The sequence below is a fragment of the Hyaena hyaena genome, unplaced genomic scaffold (genome assembly GCF_003009895.1).
Source record: "Hyaena hyaena isolate Hyena2069 unplaced genomic scaffold, ASM300989v1 scaffold_106, whole genome shotgun sequence".
Taxonomy (NCBI): Eukaryota; Metazoa; Chordata; class Mammalia; order Carnivora; family Hyaenidae; genus Hyaena; species Hyaena hyaena.
This window is the reverse complement of record NW_024080738.1, coordinates 1,778,853-1,800,492: the sequence shown is the minus strand read 5'-3', so window position 1 is coordinate 1,800,492 and position 21,640 is coordinate 1,778,853. Positions and strand designations below refer to the sequence as shown.

Sequence of the window (21,640 nt, the reverse complement as noted above, 5' to 3'; positions counted from 1 at the left end):
GCAAGAATTGCTTTCACATATTGGGCAAGAAAAGTGGGATATTTGGCAGTACTACTGAGCAATAGAAGCCAAATTTGTCACAGCCTTTGAGCCACTCGGCTGTGATGAGTGTAAAAGAAAGGTTTGTGAGAGGGAGATGGCTCCACTAATTTGACCTGCAAACTCATCATCTGGCTTTACATCCACAGTGGAATCCCAACGGGCTGGTGGCCTCCACTATGCAAAGCCGAACTTCCGTCCACTTTGCCTTCCTCCACTGGCTCCTTCAGCCAAGGGCACGATGCTCCAGAGAAACTTTCTTTCAATTCTGAGAGGTAACCCCTCTCAGTCTCTGAGTAACCTGGAGCTAAAGGCCCTCCTAAAGTTTGATTATAGCAGTTCAACAGGAGAGGAGACAAGCAGCCTTCTAAAATGCTCTGGATGAAATGATGCTGGGGAATTAGTTCCTGACTCCTACAGTTGACGTGATCCAGGGCGTGGCTCACTTAATCCACCTTTTCATAAAACCAGCAAGTAGAGAACATCAGCTGCTGCCTCACCACCAAGCCTCGTTGATGGGATGAACATGCTACAGATGTCTTGTGTAACTTTTTTTGGGGGGGGGATTTTTATAACTTATCTTTTTATTTATTTAGATTCAAGTTAGTTAACCTATAGTATAGTATTGGTTTCTAGAGTAGAATCCAGTGACTCATCACTTACATATACCCAGTGCTCATCCCAACAAGTGCCCTCCTTAATGCCCATCACCCATGTAGCCCATCTCCCCACCCACCTCCCCTCCATCAACCCTCAGTTTGTTCTCTATATTTAAGAGTCTCTCATGGTTCGCACTCCCTCTGGTTTTATCTTATTTTTCCTTCCCTTCCCATGTTCATCTGGTTTGTTTCTTAAACTTTACATATGAGTGAAATCAAATATTTGTCTTTCTGACTGACTCCTTTTACTTAGCATGATTCAGCCTAGTTCCGTTCACATTTTTGCAAATGGCAAGATTTCATTCTTTGTGATGACTGATTAATATTATTTATATATAGCTATACCACATCTTTATCCATTTATCAGTCAATAGACTTTGGGCTCTTTCCATACTTTGGTTATTATTGATAGCACGGCTATCAACACTGAGCTGCATGTGTCCCTTTGAATCAGCATCTTTGTATCTTTTGGGTAAATACCTAGAAGTGCAGTTGCTGAGTCATGGGGTGGTTCTATTTTTAACTTTTTGAGGAAACTCCACACTGTTTTCCAGTTTGCCTTTCCACCAACAGTGCAAAAGTGTTCCTCCTTCTACATCCTCGCCAACATCTGTTGTTTCCTGGGTTGTTACTTTTAGTCATTCTGATGGGTGTGAGGTGGTATCTTGTTGTGGTTTTGATTTGTATTTCTCTGATGATGAGTGATGTTGAGCATCTTTTCATGTGTCTGTTAGCCATCTGGATGCCTTTTTTTGAAAATTGTCTATTCACATCCTCTGCCCATTTCATCACTGGATTATTTGGTTTTTGGGCGTTGAGTTTGATTCTCACATATCTTAACATAAATTTTTATTTTAACTGAGGTAGGGGCTATTCAGACCTATTATTTAGTATTTAATACGCTGTCAGCTTTTATTTAGATTCAACTCTTGGGGAGAGGATTTATATTTATACTTCACACACATGTTCCTTTTAATAATGTGCATGTAGACACATTAGCTGCCTGGCCCTACTTTGCAAACCCTTTAAGCTTTACCTGTTGAAGAAACCATCCATAATAAGTCACTGGAAACTAGAGTACCCGTTGTAACAATAATATTAAAGCCCACTCTAGTAGAAATTGGGATTTGGACTGGTTTTTTATGAACCATGCCTCCAAGGAGAAATATTTTAATAAAGAGGAATACATTCACATTTGGTTGGGTTGACTTGGTAATTATTTTGGGATGCTTCTCATGGCAGTACAAAATAGCTTTATAATAGTTTTAAAAAATTAATCAAACTTACCCTTCTACATACACTCGAAGAAGAACATCCACGAAAAAAAATAAAGCAATAGCTAAAGAAATGAAATGATATTCCAAGGGAATATACATCGTGTCTTTAGTGAAAAGTAGGTCTGTAATGATGAGGGACAGATCCACAAAGATCAGCAAAATTCCAAATATTCTACAACAGATAAACAGACTAAAGATAAAGTGGTTTTCACTTCTAAAGTTAGACTATATTTAGGCCAATGATCTGATAACAAAATGTCATTTAGGATTAAATTATTTACCAGTATGGAATACTGTATTGCCTTATAATCCCAAAAAAATTACTAAGTTTTCACCCAGTGGAAGCAGTTGTTAGAGAATTAAAATTTCCACCACACCATTTCATGTTATCATGCCCTTTTATGAAAGACACATCAGACTAACACTCCAAGATAGCACAGGCAACCTGAATTAGAATTACAGGCCTCCACTTGTGAACTCTTCTTAAAATCTGAGACTTTTTAAAGGGGCTTCTACCAATTTCTCATAATAAATAAAACCACTGATTAACTTTTACAAATTTAGCAATAAAAACCAAGTGAAAGCATGACTAACACAACCCTTAAAAGACTGCTTTGACCACTAAGATGTTTTATCAGTGAGATTTTCAATAAGTATATGATTATATATTAATAGATGCTTCTATCACAGTGCTAGGCACATGAGAAGGAATCATAATATATACATGATTAAACTCTAAAGTACTTCCTAAGCCTTCCTCTCATGTATTCTAAACACATTCTTCATAAACTGATTCTATTACTTGTATAATATATGAAGATAGATTCATTAGTCTTCAAAATACTTTTTTATAATTACAATGCAAATTAAAACATTATAAATGTAAAATGAAGCAAGTATATTGTATGACTCTGTATCATAGCATGAAATAAATCTTACTATCATGTAGAGAAGAAGCCTAAATAAAATGCTTCCAGTATTAAGAAGTACTTCTAGACAAATAAAGTGTTTAATAAAAACACTTAAAGAATTTTTGAAAGCATGCTTCATTATTTTCACTTTTACAGGTAGAAAAAAACATACTAATATGTTACTATTAGGCTTAGGTAAATACTATTTCTTTGAAATTCTTAATGTTCAGCTTAGGCTAAAATTTCATGACAAATCATTTCACATAAAATGGGACACAGGGGCTATTTAGCAACACACTGACATTGAAAATGTGTTTCCCCCCTCCCAGGTCCTTTAATCATTAAAAATATTAAGTATTATGCATATTTAATTATCTTCCTTTCAAGGGTCTCACATACCTGAATGTGAGTGATGATACAAGTGAGTACACAATTCTCTTAATCACACTGCAGCAAAAAGAATTAAATTAAATTAAATTTTAATTCAAATTTATCACATTTCTTCTAATATGGAATATGAACTTAGCCAATAAAAAAAGGATTCTATAAGCATAGTTTTAAAAGAAAGTTCTGCAGTAGTTGCATAACAAAATGCTGTTTACTAGGATTTTCATTATTCTGCTTCATGATTTAAAAAAAATTTTCATATGCGGAATAAATTCAAATAAAACTCTAAACTCTGTTTACTAATATTTCCCTTGCTTGCAAAGCCCCAATCCCAATTTTATGGTAATATTAAGTTGGGGTCATCAACTAAAGCAAGATAACGTAGAGACAGAAAGGTGTGGTAGAAGAGACAGGTGGTCCAGCCCTCCCATAAATGAGCTGTGGGATCCTGTGCAAGTCATCAAACCTTGTCCAGATCTGTTTCCATAGCAGTAAAATAAAGGACTTCAGGGATAGGCAGAGAGTAAATGATACTCTTGCCTTATAATGTTCATCTCTTGAAAAAAGATACCTCACTAACACAACAGTTAATCATTAATCTATCATGTAGCGAGGGAACAGAAGAATATGTCATAAATGAAAGGACAGGACAAAACTACAACAAAAGAGCTAAGATGAGACAGAGATAAGCAATATGCCTGATAAAAAAAACTCAAAGTATTGGTCACAAAGATACTTACTGGAAAAAAAAAAAAAAAAGACTGGAAAACCTCAGGGAGAACTACAAAAAAAGAGATATAAAATATAAAAAAAAGAATGAATCAGAAGTGAAGAACTCCATAGCCAAAAATACACACCACAGACACAGACACACACACACACACACACACACACACACACCAGAGGGAATAAAGAAGATAGGCAGAAGATTTCATTCTTTCTCATTGCCATGTAGTATTCCATGGTATAGATAAACCACATCTTCTTGATCCATTCATCTGTTGATGGACACTTAGGCTCTTTCCATGTTTTAGCTATTGTGGAGAGTGCTGCTATGAACATTGGGTACATGTGCTCCTATGCCTCAGAATGAAACCTGGCCATGTGTAGCAACATGGATGGACCTTGAGGGTGTTATGCTGAGCGAAATAAGTCAGGCATATGTTTGCACGTATAGGAGGATTAGGAGGAACTTGACAGAGGAACCAGGGGGAGAAGAAGGGGGGAAATGGTGGGGGAGAGGGAGAGAGGCAAACCATGAGAGACTCTTGAATGCTGACAAAAACTGAGAACTGATGGATGTAGGGGGAGGGGGGATGGGCATGGAGGAGGGCACTTTGGGGATGAGCACTGAGTGTTATGTGGAAACTAATTTGACAATAAACTATTTGTTAAAAAAAAAAAAAAAAGATAGGCAGAAGAATGGATTTGCACTGGAAGCTAGAGTAACAGAAAGCAACTAAGCTTGACAACAACAACACAAAAGAATAAAAAATGTGAATAGGTTAAGGGAATTGAGCAAACTCATCAAGCATAGTAACATTCACTTTATAGGGATCCTAAAAGGAGAAGAAAAGGACAAGGGGACAAAATTTATTTGAGGAAATCATAGTTGAAAACTATGGGGACAGAACGAGGCATCCAGATCCAGGAGGCATGGAGAGCTCCCAAAAAAATTAACACAAAGAGTTCCACGTCATGACACATAACAATTAAAATGGCAAAAGGTAGTGATAAAGGTTTTTTAAAGCAGCAAAAAAATAAATAAATAAATAAAGCAGTTACATAAAAAGGACATCCCATAAGGCTATTAGCTGGTTTTTCAGCAGCTTTGCAGGGCAGAAGGGAGTGGTATAATATATTCAAAGTGCTAAAAGGAAAAAACCTCTAGTCAAGAATACTCAACCCAGAATGGTTGTCATTCAAAATAGGGAGAGCAAGAATTTCCCAGTCACAAGTGAAAGGAGTTCATTACTACTAAGCCAGTCTTACAAGAAACATTAAAGAAAATTCTTTCAGTGGAGAGAAAAGGTCACTATCAAGAGTAAGAAAATTAAGAAAGGAAAAGTTTCATAGGTGAATACAAACATAGTAAGTAGATTACTTATGAAGCCAATATAGAGGTTAAATAAAAAGACAGAGTGACTGAATGGATAAAAATAAGACTTCTCTATATGCTGCCTACAAAAGACTCATTTCAGATCTAAAGACATGCAAATTGAAAGTGAGGGGATGGAAAAACATTTACCATGCAAATGGAAGCAAAAGGCTGGGATAGCAATACTTATATATATAAAAAAAATAGTCTTTAAACAAAGACTGTAACAAGGGACAAAGAGACATAATGATAAAGGGAACAAACTAACAAGAAAACAACTGTATGCACCCAAATATAATAAATTAGGACTCAACTTGGGAGAAGGTAAATCCATAAAGCAACTATTCACATATATAAAGCAACAAATTGAGACTAATAGCATAATAGTAGGGGACTTTTACATCAATAGACAGATTATCTAAACAGAAAATTAACAAGGAAACTGAGGTTTTTGAATGACTCATAAGACAGCAGAATACACATTCTTTTTGAGTGCACACGGGACATTCTCCAGGATAGATCACATGTCAGGCCACAAATCAAGTCTCAACAAATTCAAAAGTATTGAAATCATATCATCCATCTTTTCCAACCACAATGGTATGAAATCAGAAATAAATTTTGGATGCAGCAAAAGCTGTTCTAAGAGGAAAAATTATAACAACACAGGCCTGCCTCAATTACCACAAAATATCTCAAATGAACAATGTAACATTACACCTAAAGGAACTGGAAAAAGAACAAAGCCCAAAGCCAGTAGAAGGAAAGAAATAATAAAGATTAGAGCAGAAATAAGTGAAATGGAGACTAAAACAAAAACAAATACAGTAGAATAGATAAATGAAAGCAGGAGCTGGTTCTTTGAAAAGATCAACAAAACTGGTAAACCTTTAGCCAGACTGGGAGAGAGAGAGGGAGAAAGCATGAGCAAGAGAGCACACACAAGGGCAAGGGCAAGCAAATAAATAAATTCAGAAATGAAGGAGGGGAGATAATGACCAACACCACAAAAATATATTTATTATAAGATAATATCATAAAAAATTATATGCAAAAAATTGGACAGCCTACAAGAACTGGATAATTCCTAGAAACATAGAACATCCCAAAACTGAATCAGAAAGACATAAAATTTGAACAGACCAACTACTAGCATGAAATTGATTCAGTAATCGAAAATACTCCTGATAGGGGCGCCTGGGTGGCTTAGTCGGTTAAGCGTCAGACTTTCACTTAGGTCATAATCTCGCGGTTCGTGGGTTCGAGCCCCGCGTCGGGCTCTGTGCTGACTGCCAGCTCAGAGCCTGGAGCCTGTTTCAGTCTGTGACTCCCTCTCTCTCTGACCCTCCCCTGCTCACGCTGTCTCTCTCTCTCTCTCCTAGAAATAAATAAAACATTTAAAAAAAAGAAAAGAAAAAGAAAAAGAAAATAAAAAACAAGAAAAATCAAGTCTCAACAAATTCAAAAGTATTGAAAAAAAAAAACAAAAGCCCAGGACCAGATGGATTCACAGGGGAATTCTATTAAACATTTAAAGAAGAGTTAATACCTATTCTTCTCAAATTATTCCAAACAATAGAAGAGGAAGGAAAGCTTCCAAATTCATTCTATAAGGCCAGCATTATCCTGATACCAAAACCTGATAAAGACACTACAAAAAAAAAAAAAAAAAAAGAATTAGGGGACAATATCTTGATGAACACAGATGCAAAAATCCTCAACATAATGGTAAAAAATCAAGTCCAACAATGCATTAAAATCAAGTGGGATTTTTTCACCATAATCAAGTGGGATTTATCTGAGGAATGCAAAAGTGGGACAATATTCACAAATCAATGTGATAGAACATATCAACCAGAGAAAGGATCAAACATATATGGTATTTCAATCAATGCAAAAAGGCACCTGAATAAATACAACATACATTCATGATTAAAAAAAAAAAAAAAACCTCTCAATAAAGTAGGTTTAGAGGGCACACACCTCAATAAAATAGAGGCCATAAATGACAAACCCACAATAATGTCATAATCAGTGGTGAAAACTGAGAGCTTTTCCTCTATGATCAGGAATAAGACAAGGATGTTCATTCTCACCATTTTTATTCAACATAGTACTGAAAGTCCTAGCCACAGCAATCAGACAAGAAAAAGAAATAAAAGGCATTTAATTGGTAAAGAAAAAGTTAAAGAGTCTTTATTTACAGGTGACCTAAAACTGTATATGGAAAACCCTAAAGACTCCACCAAAACTACTCTAACTGATAAAGTCAGTAAAGTCCCACAATACCAAATTAATGTACAGAAATCTGTTGCACTTTTATCACTAATAAAGAAGTAGCAGAAAGAAAAATTAGGAAAACAGACCCATTTGTAACTGCACCGAAAAGAGTAAAATACCTAGGAATGAATTTATCGGAGGAGATGGAAGACCTGTGCTCTGAATACAATAAAGCACTGATGTAAAAAGTTGAAGATGACACAAACAAATGGAAGCTATTATAACATCTTATGTTAATTATACTGGAATTAAAAACAAAAAACAAAAAACGTGTTCCTGCAGCAGTTATTAGTAAAATACATGCATATCTATGTCCCACCACCTCAAAGCAGTTGCAAACTTTGCTATGTTTCTTAGGGTATTTGTATCCATTTATCCCTCACTTGGCTCAAGTGCTTCAGCCCCTTCAGAGATTGGTAAAAACAGAATCCCCATGGGACTGGTACTCAAAGGAAAGAGAAGCATGTAAGCCAAGATTAATTGGCCAAGGCTGTTAAACAAATCCAGGTCTTAGGTATTTGTGTATAGGGACAACCATTTGAATGGAGATAGCCAGTTACCCAGAAGCGGTTTAGATGGAACTTGTAGCAATGACAAGGGCACAAATGCCTACTGTTAGGTTTCTGGTCAGAGTTCTGGAAAGGAGCTGAAATGCGGTATTGCATTTTAGAACAACTATGTGCTACTTACCATGCCTTACAGCAAGTAGAAGACAGGACTAAAAGAATCCCAGTGACCATTCACATTCAGTATCCTATAGCGGGATGGCTAAAGGATACATTTCAAGAGTCCAGGTCAGGCATTGCCCAAAAATTCAGACCATAGCCAATGGCATGTCTTTCTGCAGCAACAATACCTTGACAAACATCGCTTTTACTGTAGATATGTACTCCATTCTTGACCTCGTGGTTCATGTCACCTCTGAAGGACTGCCATTAACTGAGGCAGCAGAGCCACCACAGTTGCCATTCTTTATGCAGAAAGGAGACGGACAAATCCCTGAGCATGCCTGTACACTGAAAGGTCAACAAGAGCAACCCCTGAGGTTGCCATTCAACCCTCAACTGAAAGTATTTGGATAGATTCTGACACTGGACATAGCAGCCTTCCGCATCGGGCTGACTTGCAAGCAGCATAGATGGTATTGTTCCATGAGTCTGACTCCATTGTTCTATGAATAGATAGTTGGGAAATCTACAAGGGGCCAGCCATTGGCTTCTCCAGTGGAAGACACAGGACTCGATGGTGGCAGGTGACCACTGTGGGAAACATGTGGAACTCCAATGCATATGAGGCATGAACATTACTGTTTACCATGTAGATGCACACACAACACACACCCCACCTGGTAATCGACAGGCTGATGAACTGGGCTGCATCCACCTCCTAGAGGACATGCCAATGGAAGACACTGCCATCTGGCTACCAACATGAGAGACTGAGGACAACAGATACTGTGGGTCATTGCTAAGAACTGGGGCTTCCTGCTGCATTACAAAGACACTGCAACCATCTGTCAACAATGCCCAACCTGCACCCAGGAATGACCATCACGTTTATTGAGAGACACTAGACAGTGGGGAGGGGGACACCCCATTCAGAGATGGCAGATTGACTATATCGGTCCCCTGCCTTTCTCTAAAGGCTGCCATTATGTTTTGACATGTGTGACACTTATTCAGGACTCCTGAAAGCCAACCCCAGTAAGTGTGCCACACAAAAGACCACCATCTGTGGCCTGGAACGGCTGTGTGTTGCACACAGGGTACCCACTAACACTGACAGCAATCAAGGCTCCCACTTCAGAGGACATGAAGTGCAAGCGTGGGCAAAGGCTCAAGACGTCCATTGGCATTTCCATCTACCATACAATCCCACTGCAGCTGGGTTGATAGAATGCATGAGTGGCTTATTGAAACAACTGTGACTAGTAACCCACTCACTGGCCTTTTGGACATATCACCTGTCAACCGCTATATGGACATTAAATAAACATGTACCTTCCAATCGGCCTAAGGCCTATACTCTACTGAAGGGCCTGATGTCACGCTTAGAATACAAGTAGACAACATGCAGGAAAGATGTTCTTTGCTGCAGATAGGAACACGAGGGAACATTTTACTGCCCTTGCCACAAAATCTATTTATAGGGGAACATATAATTACATGGCCTTGGAAACGGCAAACAAGTCCACAGTGTTTGGGTTTTTGGCCCCATAGGGATTGGGATAGAACAGGTCCTAACCATCACCCCGTTTCTTCACCCCACTCCGCTGAAAACAATGAAGGCATAAAGCCTAGGCCTCTCATAAAAAAGGGACACTATCATAATTGCCTTATGGAGCATTGTTTTACTTGCACTAATCTTTTCAGGGTTGACCCGCCACGTAGCCGAAGGGGAACAAACGATTTGGTACTGCAAACCTGGAGCTAAACTGCAACCAAGGATTCGGTTATCTCAGACCACCACCACCTCCTGCCTTCTATTAGACAACTGTGACTTGCCTTTTCTGGTGCCTACTCAACATCTTACCTTTTGCCCTTAGATTCTGCATAAAAAACCTGTTTACTGAGTGGGCCCTGACTGTGGCTTCTCTACAGAATAAGACCAACTGTTGGGTGTGGAGTGAACTCCCCCTATCAGCGACCGTGGGCCTCCTCTGGGGAATCCAAGATGCCAACCTCAGCATTTGGGAATGCTTTTACGCTTGGTGTAACACCTTCATGCACCTACCTGGACTGACCCACATTTGCTAAGTGCTCAGGCTCCCCACCCAGGAAGACACAAAGGACACAATTTTCCAATTGATGTGGGATTAAATAAGACTCTGCCAATAGAATATCCATTGAGGTGATTAACTGCAACCCCGGTGCAAATCGTTGGAGTGGCCCCATTGTGCGTACTGGGGCACAATAGGACCACAAATGATACAGGTCATAATGTAGGATGGATATGCACACGACAAGACAACTAACATTGTACTCATCACTGCTGATACTTGGCTGTGGAAACAACATGCATCCATTCCTGCAGGTGCCGCCTTCTCTCTGTGGGGATGGCTCTGGGCATGTGGTACCCACGGCTGACCTAACCTATAACTAGACAGGTGCTGCAACTGCGGGTGGCCCTACCTGGCAGGCTGTATACTCAGCCATTTACAGGAGAAGCCTACCAACTGGGAAGTGGTCGGGCGCCTGATATAGAACCAACAGATCATCTTGATGGTTCCATCTCCTGTCCACTCTCTCTCCTTTGTGGCCACAACTGACATAAAATGGTGGGTACAGACCTTAACCAAATACATGGTTCCCACCTTTAATTCCACCCATAAGGTAATCACCCTCCTTACTGGGGAAGAGTTTCCAAATGAGAAAAGTAGTTCTGCAAAGAATGGCTTCTGACATATGTCATCATCAAGACAGATTGCTGCATGTATATACCTGACTACTCCACATTTCTCAAGCCATGGCTAGATTAAACATGCATATCAAAGCTATTGATTTCCTGACTACTGGCCTTGTTAGTGCTTGTCTAAATAAACCACTTGCCGGGGCGCCTGGGTGGCTCAGTCGGTTGAGCGTCCGACCTCGGCTCAGGTCATGATCTCACGGTTAGTGGGTTCAAGCCCCGTGTCGGGTTCTGTGCTGATGGCTAGTTCAGAGCCTGGAGCCTGCTTCAGATTCTGGTTCTCCCTCTCTCTCTGACCCTCCCCTGCTCACACTGTCTTCCTCTCTCTCAGAAATTTAAAAAAAATTTTTTTAAATAAATAAATAAACCACATGTCTTCTTCCTGGAAAAATGTTTTTTTGTAGTTTCTTCACTGTTTGTGTTCTATTATTTGGATGCTATGGCTTATACTGTTGCTGTGGGATTTGACTGCAGCGTACCTCAGCCTACCTAGCCCTGGGAAGAGGAAAACGTAAAGAATGTACAGGCCATCCAGGGTGTGCTGGGATGGAATGTATGGTACACGCTGGAAAGCCATTCATGCAAGCATAACCCAAATGCCTGCTAATCACTATCTTGAGAATGTAGAGATCTCATCTACCCTCTATATTCCTATCAAGCAGAATATCGAGGTCAGGGGCTCTGGGGCACCTCCCTTATAATGAAGGGTGTCCTGGTGGCGGGCCTTGATGTCCTCAAAAACACTGGCCATGCAAGGAAGGGAAGGGCCACTGGTAGTTGCTAGAGTAAGTTGCTAGAATATGAAAATGCTGTACAGAGCTCCCGGCAGTGGATACTTTGTCTGTTGTCCACCCCTGGACTCCCTGGACTTAAGTTCTCCCAATAAATCTATGTCTCAATTGTTGTCTCTGGGTCTTTTCTCTGGCCTCACTAGACCACCACCACCCTAGATTAAGAGTCTGTTGGGGTGTGGCTGCACAAACGTTCGTTTCATCCAGTGTTTGGGCTGGTGCTCACTGACAAGCACGTGGACTGCTATAAATCTGAGAAACCAGGCTAATATGCTTCAATAACTATAATAAATTCTTCAGCAAACTTATGGAAGTCTTCAGTCACTTTAAGAAGCTCTTTAACTATGGCTCTCAATTCGACCTTAGTCCAGGGAATGTGGGAAATCTGAATTTTATTTAGATCCTCACAAGACTGAATTTTAAAGAGGCACATATTAATAGTTTCAGGAGAGGAGGAGCGAGGACAGATTAGGAGGAAAAGGCAAGTTCTGTAGAGAGAACAGGGGAAAGTGGCACCAGAGGTTCCTGAGCACAGGGCGCTTCTATGTGCCTGTGGTGAGAAGAGGGGGTGGGGGGAAGGCCCAGGAAGCCAATTTGACTCCTTTCAATTGTTTGCTTGCCTCAATTAACTTAGAAATAGTATTTTACATAGGCATCTGGGTGGCTCGGTTAAGCATCCATCTCTTGATTTTGTCTCAGGTCATCATCTTGGCAGTTCATGAGCTCGAGCCCCACATAAGTCTCCACACTGACAGCCCTGAGCCTGCTTGGGATTCTCTTCCTCTCTCTCTCACCCTCTCTCACTTTCAATAAATAAAAGAAAGAAGAAGAAATAGTATTTTACAAGGAGACAAACTTAGAGTCTGAAAGTATCTGGAAGCCTTAAGGTGCCATTTAAAAGAGGTATCCCAGGGTTCCTGGGTGGCTCAGTCGGTTGAGCATCCGACTTTGGCTCAGTTCATGATCTCACACTGTGAGTTTGATCCTTGCATGGGGCTTGGCCTTGCTGCTGTCAGTGCAGAGCCTGCTTCAAATCCTCTGTCCCAGACTGTTTCTGCCCCTCCCCCACTCACTCTCTTGCTCTCAAAAAAATTTTTTTTAATAATAAAAAAAAAGGGGTATCTCTTTCAGTTTTTTTTATTTGTTTGCTTTGGAGACATGGCTTTCTAATTTAATTATGAGTAAAACAACTTTAGGGAGATTGCAATTTCTTATAAGGCCACTGAAATTCTAAATTCATTTTGGGTAGGTCAGTCCACTTAGTTATAAATGCACATGTGGAGGGATCATAGTTCTTAAATATAAAACCAGCAGAGTCCCAGTAGTGGGGGCAGCCCTCAGAATATTTTGATGATCCCATTTCTTAGAGATTTTTCTTTAGGGCAAAAAGAAAATTTTCTAAAGAGCAGTGTCAATAGGAATAGCCTGGTTCCTAAGGAATCAGACCAAAAGCCAGCGCAGTTCCAGTAGGAAAAATGTGGTTCCAAAAAGGAGTCAGACCAAAGGCTAGCACAGTTCAATAGGAGCAGTTTGATCCCAAACAGGTGTCAGACTGAAGGTAGTTTAGTTCCAACAGGCACAGTTCCAGATGGAATGGTCCAATCCTAAAAGGGGGTCAAACCAAAGGTCAACACAATTCAAGCTGGCACAGTTCCAACAGGAAGAATCTGGTGCTGCAAAAGAGTTGGACCAAAGACCAAATGAGTACTGTCAGAAATAAAAAACAAAAACCAAGACGTTAAAACAGATCCTGAATACAGTCTGAAGAGCTTGAACACACAGTGTGGAGCTCCAAATCCAGGCAAAAACACCCTCAAAACCCAGGGTGGGCAAGAAAGCAGTGAGCACAAGTGGCTCTGTGGGTACTGGCACCTGTTTGCTCACCAGCCTCAGAGCTGTTGGGGGTCTTCTCTGGATCCCACTTCTGATCACCAAGTAATGTTAACCTTAAAAATAAAACTGCCAGTTATTTTACCAACAAAGTTGGGTTTATTCAGGAATAGCAGAGAACTGTAATCCAGGACAGGAAAGCTAGACCAAAACCACTGAACAAAGGAGAGAAACACTCTTTTAGGGGGAAGAGTGGGGGAAGTTGGAAGCGGCGATTATAAACTAAAAACACATTAGAGTACTTGGAGGTTGAAGTATAGTGGCTTTTCACTGTCTAAGTTGTGACTGTTTCTCATGGGCTGGGCTGTTGCTAGGGGAGGAAGAAAGTCTTTCTTCCTCCTGCTGGGGTGGTAAAATAGCATAGATCTGTCAAGTGTTTTTCTCTTGGATTTGCAATCGACTGTAAGTGTTAGGGTAGGAGAACTCCCCTTGCCAAAACTCCCAAGTCCATTTTAGTGAGGTTTCCTTTTATTAATTTCACAGTGTAAAAAGTATTTTTTCAATAAAATTGAACACTTATTAATACCAAAAACTTTCAGTGAACTACAAATAGAAGGAATTTCATTAACCGGACAAGGGGCATTTACCAAAAAAAAAAACAAAAAAAAAAAAAAAAAACAAAAAACAAAAACAAAAAGAAAACCCCAAAAACAAAACAAGAAAAAAACCTATGGCTAATATCAATCTTAATGATAAAAGACTGAATTCTTTCTCCAGTGATTAGGAATCTGAGATGTCATCTCACACTTCTTCTATTCAAAATTATATTGGAGGCCCAAGTCAATGCAATAAGGCAAGAAAAAGAAGTACCAGAAATATAGATTAGAAACAAAGAAATGAAACTGTCCCTATTTGCAGATGATATGCTTGTATACCTAGAAAATCCCAAGGAATCTACATAAAAGCTAATGGAACTAATAAGTATATTTGATAGAGTTAGCAAATAAGAGGCCAATTCAGAAACCAACTGAGCCACATTTGACTTAAGAGAAGGAGAATCAGAACTCGTTTCTGGAATACAAAATTCAATTATATTTCTATATACCAAGAATGAACAACTGAAAAATAGAAATTTAAACAACTGTGCCATTTATTTTAGCACCAAAATTGCATGCAATATGTTGGTATAAATTAACAAAATATGTGCAGGATTTGCATTCTGGAAAATTATAAAACATGATGAAAGAAAAAATGTTATGAATAAGAAATGTATCATGTTCATAGATTACAAGATTCAATATCAATAAGATGTCCATTCTCCTCAAACCAGTTTACAGATTCAACACAATAAAATAGATCACAGCATAATCTTTTATAGATATTGACAACCTGATTCTAAAATTTATATGGAAAGGCAGAGTGATACCATTACCTGATTTAAAGACTCACTGTAAAGTTAAATAATGAAGACAATATGGTATAAAAGAAAGAATAGACACACAGAACAGCAGAACAGATTAGATTTCAGAACTGGACCCTTGTATATGGTCAGTTCATGTTCAACCAAGATGTAAAGGCAATTCTATAGAGAAAAGGCAGTCTTACAAGAAACTATAGAAGAATTACTAGACATAGATTTACAAAAGAATGCTCACAATCTGTATCACAACATACGCAAAAATTAACTCAAAAGGATCCATATATCTAAATGTAAAACCCAAAACTATGAAACTTTTAGAAGAAAACAAAGTATTTGTGACCTTGAATTAAGAAAAGATTTCTTACCTAGAATATCAAAACCCCAATTATGAAAGAAAAAATCGGATTTCATCAAAATTTAAAATTTCTGCCGTGTGAAAGTCACCATTAAAAGAATGAAAAGACAAGCTATGGATTGGGAGAAATACATGCAAAACATTTATCTGATAAAGAACTTGTATCCAGCATGTATCAATAACTCTCAAAGGAGGACTTAATATGGTGGAGCAGCACGGAGACCTTGAGCTTGTCTCAACTCTGAAACACAGATCAGCATCAAACCAGTTTTAACACCTAGGAAATTGATCTGAAGATTAACATAACAATCTACATAACGTGAGCCACAGAGCTCAGCAGGTACAGGTACAGAGAGGTGAACTGGGGGAGAGAAAAGCTGCAGAGGGTAGGGAGCCATTTTTATGGAGAGAAGACAGAAGGAGAAAGGGGAAGAATGCAGCACATCAGGATTGTACAAGAAAAGCACTTCCCCCAAAAGAAGCTGGAGAGAGAGAAAAAGAGTGAAGATACATGCAGGGGACTGAACAAGAAATCTGTTCCCCAAAACCATTGACAGGGAGAAAGGAGAAAGTTTCAATACCTCCAGGATTCAATAAACAGTGGAGCACAGAGTCTGAAGTCTCACAGCTAAGTGTCTAGCCATGCTCCAGTGAGGACATAGGGCAACTCCCCAGGAGCAGGCAGCGGTCTGAGGGGTTGATGTGCAACAAGATGCGAAGCAGTTCCCCTGCTTGGAGTGCATTTGGTAGAGGATATAGGGCCTCCCCCCATGCAAAGGTCCAGCAACCCAGGAGAGCAGCAGTTTGCTGGTATTGGGACAAAGACAAGAGTTCTGTGAAACGTGGTACCACCTGTGTGTTGTGATTTGCCATAATCTCTGAACCTCTGCGGCTGCCCAATCACATGAATGTTTCCTGGGTCAAGCCAGCACCCAGCCATTACTCAGTGAGATCCTCCCCTAGAGAGCTGGTGCAAGCCCAAGCCACAGGGTCTCTGCGTGCAGTTTTGAAACACAATCCTGTCTGAAATAAAACTCTGGAGGGAGGTGCTTCCTGGCAGGCGGACAGCTTGGACATGGACAGGGTAGAGGCAGGGAGTGGACAGAGGCCTGAGACAAAGGAGGGGTGCCTGACTGCGGGTCAGTGAGAGCTTAAGTTTCTGTGACAGAGACTAGGGAGCTAGGTAAAGGCACTTTCACCTCTCCTGTGCGTGCTGCATTGATCCACCCCAGTAAACTAAGCAGTGCCACCTAGTTGAGAATGGAGCCCTTACACCAAGCCATGACCAACTGTGTCTTCCAAGCACATCCTCCAGAAAACTAGCACAAGTCACACCACCTGCTTAGTGTATAGACTATAGAGGGCTTCATAGTTTCAATTTTAGGGAAAACTGGTTGTAACTTTATTTGGGTTTCACTCTGCTAGTTCATAAATTTGCTCATTTTCTTTGCTTCTGTTTTGTCTTAAATTACATTTTTTCATTCTTTCTCTTTCTTGGATACAGAAAGAGAAAAATTTATTTTTTTACTTTATTTTAATTTTTAATTCATTTCATTTTCTTTATTTTATTCTATTTTATTATATAATTTTTTAGTTAAAATTTTTTCTTACTTTTTCTTCTTCTTTTTTCTCTACTCATTCAAGCTTCTTTTAACAAGCAGACCAAAACACACCTAGTATCTACCTTCCTTTATTTGATTTTTTTTTGTCTTGTTTTAATTTTTATTTTTTATGTTAATTTTTTCTTCATCAAGTCAGGGACTTAACACAGATATAAGTAAGATGTCTGAACTAGAATTTAGAAACACAATGATAAGAATATTAACTGTGGCTGGAAAAAAAAGCATAGAAGATACCAGAGAACCCCTTTCTGTGGAGATAAAAGAAATAAAATCTATGACCAAGATGCAATCTCAACTTCATGCTACAACAGCAAGGATGGATGAAGCAGAGCAGGAACTCGGCAATATAGAAGATAAAAATATAGAGAATAACAAAGCAGGAAAATAATACAGAAACAAAGGCAAAAGCTCGCAATACAAGACTTAGAGAATTCAGTGACTTATTAAAAGGGGCTAACAACCAAATCATAGGAGACCCAGAATGTAAAGAGAGAGAAAAAGGTGTAGAGGTTTATGTGAGCAAATTATAGTGGAGAACTTTCTTAAACTGGGAAAGGACACAAACATAAAAACCCAAGGAGCATAGAGAACTCCCATTAGAGTCAACAAAAAGCAGCCATCACCAAGGCATATCATAGTCAAATTCACAGAATACACAGACTAGGAAAGAATTATGAAAGGAGCAAGGGAAAAAGTCCTTAACCTACAAGGAAGGCAGTTCAGGTTCACAGTAAATCTATCCACAGAAACTTGGCAGGCCAGAAAGGAGTGGCAGGATATGTTCAAAGTGATGAATTAGAAAAATATGCAGCCAAAAATTATTTATCCAGCAAGACTGTCATTCAAAATAGGAGAGATAAAGAGTTTCGCAAACAAAAACTAAAGGAGTTCATGACCACTAAATTGGCCCTGCAAGAAATTTTAAGGGGAACTCTTAGTGGAGAAAAGACAAAACAAAACAAGACCAAAAGTAACATAGACAAGAAAGGACCAGAGAACATCACCAGAAACACCAACTCTACAGACAACACAATGGCACTAAATTCATATCCTTCGGTACTCATTCTAAATGCAAATGGACTAAATGTTCAAATCAAAAGACATAGGGTATCAGACTGGAAAAGAAAATGAGGCCATCTATCTGCTGTTTACAATAGACTCATTTTAGTATATGTGCTGCCGAAGCGAGCACTACAATAGACTCATTTTAGACCTAAAGACACCTGCAAATTGAAAGTAAGGGGATGGAGAACCATCTATCATGCTAATGGTGGTAAAAGAAAGCTGGAGTAGCCTTAATTATATCAGACAAACTAGATTTTAAAATAAAGGCTGCAACAAAGTTGAAGAAGGGCATTATATCACAATTAAGGGGTCTATCAAGATCTAACAGTTGTAAATATTGATGCCCCTAAATTGCAACACCCAAATATATAAATCAATTAATCACAAACATAAAGATATTGATTTGTAATAATACAATAATAGTAAGAGACTTCAACATTCCACTTACAATAATGGACAGATCATGTAGACAGAAAACCAACAGGAAAACAATGGGTTTGAAAGACACACTGGACCAGATGGACTTAACAAATATATTCAGAACATTTTGTCCTAAAGCAGCAGAATACACATTCTTCTCAAGTGCACAAGAAACATTCTTCAGAATAGATCACATACTGGGTCACAAATCAGCCCTCAACAAGTATAAAAAGATCAAGATCATACATACCATGCGTATTTTCAGATCACAGTACTATGAAATTAAAAATCAACCACAGGAAAAATATGGAAAAACCTTGAATACCTGGAGATTAAAGAATCCTACTAAAGAATTAATGGATTAACCAAGAAATTAAAAGAGAAGTTAAAAAGTACAAGGAAACCAGTGAAAATGAAAACACAACAGTCCAAAACCTCTGGAATGCAGCGTAGGCATAAGGCATAAGAGGGAAGTATATACCAATCCAAGCCTTCCTAAAGAAGGAAGAGAGGCTTCAGATAGACAACCTAACCTTACACCTAAAAGAGCTGAAAAAACAGCAGCAAATAAAGCCCCAAACCAGCAGAAAATAGGACATAATAAAGGTTAGAGCAGGAATCAATGACATAGAAAATTTTTAAAAATTAGAATAGATCAATAAAGCCAGGAGCTGGTTCATCAGAAGAATTCACAAAATTGATAAACCACTAGCCAGACTGATCATAAAGAAAAAGGACCTAAATAAATAAAAGCACCAACGAAAAAGGAGAGATCACAACTAACACCACAGAAATACAAATAATAATACAAGAATATTATGAGCAATTATATGCAAACAAATCGGGCAATCTGGAAGAAATGGACAAATTCCTAGAATCATATAAACTATCAAAACTGAAACAGGAAGAAATAGAAAATCTGAATGGATCCATAACCTGTAAAGAAATTGAGTCAGTGATCAAAAATCTCCCAACAAACAAGAGTCCAGAGCCAGATGGCTTTCCAGGAGAGTTCTATCAAACATTTAAAGAAGGTTAACACTTACTCTTTTGAAGCTGTTCCAAAAATAGAAATAGAGGGAAAACTTACAAACTCATTCTATAAGGCCAGCATTACCTTGATTCCAAAAGCAGACAAAGAACCCGCTAAAAAGGAGAATTACAGATCAATTTCTCTTATGAACAAATATGCAAAATTCTCAACAAGATATTAGCAAACCAAGTCCAACAATACATTAAAAAGATTATTCACCACTATCAACTGGGATTTATTCCTAGGATACTGGGTTGGTTCAATACCTGCAAATCAATCTATGTGGTACATCATATTGATAAAAGAAAGGATAAGATCTACATGATTCTCTTAATAGGTGCAGAAAAAGCATTTGACAAAATATAGTATTCTTTCTTGATAAAAAAAAAAAACCCTCAAGGAAGTCAGGATAGAAGAAAGATACCTCAACATCAGAAAGGCCATATACGAAAGAGCCACACAGGGCACCTGGGTGGCTCAGTTTGTTGAGCATCTGACTTCGGCTTAGGTCATGATCTCACTGCTCATGGGTTCAAGCCCCGCATCGGGCTCTGTGCTGACAGCTCAGAGCCTGGAGTCGGCTTCAGATTCTGTGTGTGTGTGTGTGTGTGTATGTCTCATATACATATATATATATATATATATATATATATATGAAAGATCCACAGGTAATATCATCCTCAGTGGGGAAAAACTGAGAGCTTTCCTCCTAAGGTCAGGAATACAATAGGGATATTCACTCTCACCACTGCTATTCAACATAGTGTTAGAAGGTCTAGACTCAGCAGTCAGACAACACAAAGAAAGAAAAGGCATCCAAATCAGCAAGGAGGAAGTCAAACTTTCACTCTTTACAGACAATATGATACCCTTTGCGGGAAGCCCAAAAGACTCCACCCAAAAACTGCTAGCACTGATAAATGAATTTAGCAATTCACAGGATATAAAATCCATGCACATTTCTATACACCAATAATGAAGTAGCAGAACAATAAATCAAGGAATCAATCCCATTTACAAATGCAACAAAACTCCTAAAATACCTATAAATAAACCTAACCAAAGAGGTTAGGTGAAAAATCTATACACTGAAAACTATACAAAGCCTATGAAAGAAATTGAAGATGACACCAAAAAAAATGGAAAACCATTCCATGCTCCTGGATTGGAAGAATAAATATTATTAAAATGTCGATACTACTCAAAGCAATCTATATATTCAATGCAATCCCTATCAAAATAACACCAGCATTCTTCACAGGGCTAGAGCGAACAGTTCTAAATTTGTACGGAACCAGAAAAGACCCTGAATAGCCAAAGTACTGTTAAAACAGATAACCAAAGCTGGAGGCATCTCAATTCCAGACTTCAAGCTGTATTATAAAGCTGTAATCAAAACAGTATGGTACTGGCACAAAAAAGGACACACAGATCAGTGAATCTGGATAAGAACCCAGAAATCGACCCACAAATGTATGGCCAACTAAATTTTGATAAAGTAGAAAAGAAAAACCAATGGAAAAAAAGACAGTCTCTTCAGCAAATGGTGCTGGGAAAGCTGTAAAATGCCATGAAGAATGAAAATGGACCATTTCCTTACACTGTACACAAAAATAAACTCAAAATGGATGAAAGTCCTAGACATAAGACAGGAAGTCATCAAAATCCTAGAGAAGAAAACAGGCAACAACCTCTTTGACCTCAGCCGCAGCAACATCTTACTTGACGTGTCTCCAGAGGCAAGTGAAACAAAAGCAAAAATGAACTATTGGGATCGCATCAAGATAAAAACTTCTGCACAGCGAAGGATATAATCAGCAAAACTAAAAGGCAACTGATGGAATGGGAGAAGATATCTGCAAATGACATATGAGATAAAGGGTTAGTATCCAAAATCTATAGAGAACTTATCAAACTCAACACCCAAAAAAGTAATACAGAGAAGAAGTGGGCAGAAGACATGAATAGACACTTTTCCAAAGAAAACATCCAGATGACTAACAGACACATAAAAAGATGTTCAATATCGCTCATCATCAAGGAAG

The 21,640-nt window shown here is 38.7% G+C and overlaps 1 protein-coding gene across 1 annotated transcript in view; it reads right to left on the bottom strand.

Annotated features, from left to right (window-relative positions):
* LOC120234313 (phosphatidylinositol 3,4,5-trisphosphate 3-phosphatase TPTE2-like) overlaps positions 1 to 21,640 on the bottom strand; it is a 111,256-nt gene that overhangs the window by 69,466 nt on the left and 20,150 nt on the right. Inside the window, exons 6-7 of the mRNA XM_039236116.1 lie at positions 3,286 to 3,333; positions 1,986 to 2,147 (exon numbers count right to left, since the gene is read on the bottom strand). Of these exons, the coding sequence (XP_039092047.1) occupies positions 1,986 to 2,147; positions 3,286 to 3,333 (210 nt within the window). The remainder of the gene's footprint in view (positions 1 to 1,985; positions 2,148 to 3,285; positions 3,334 to 21,640) is intronic.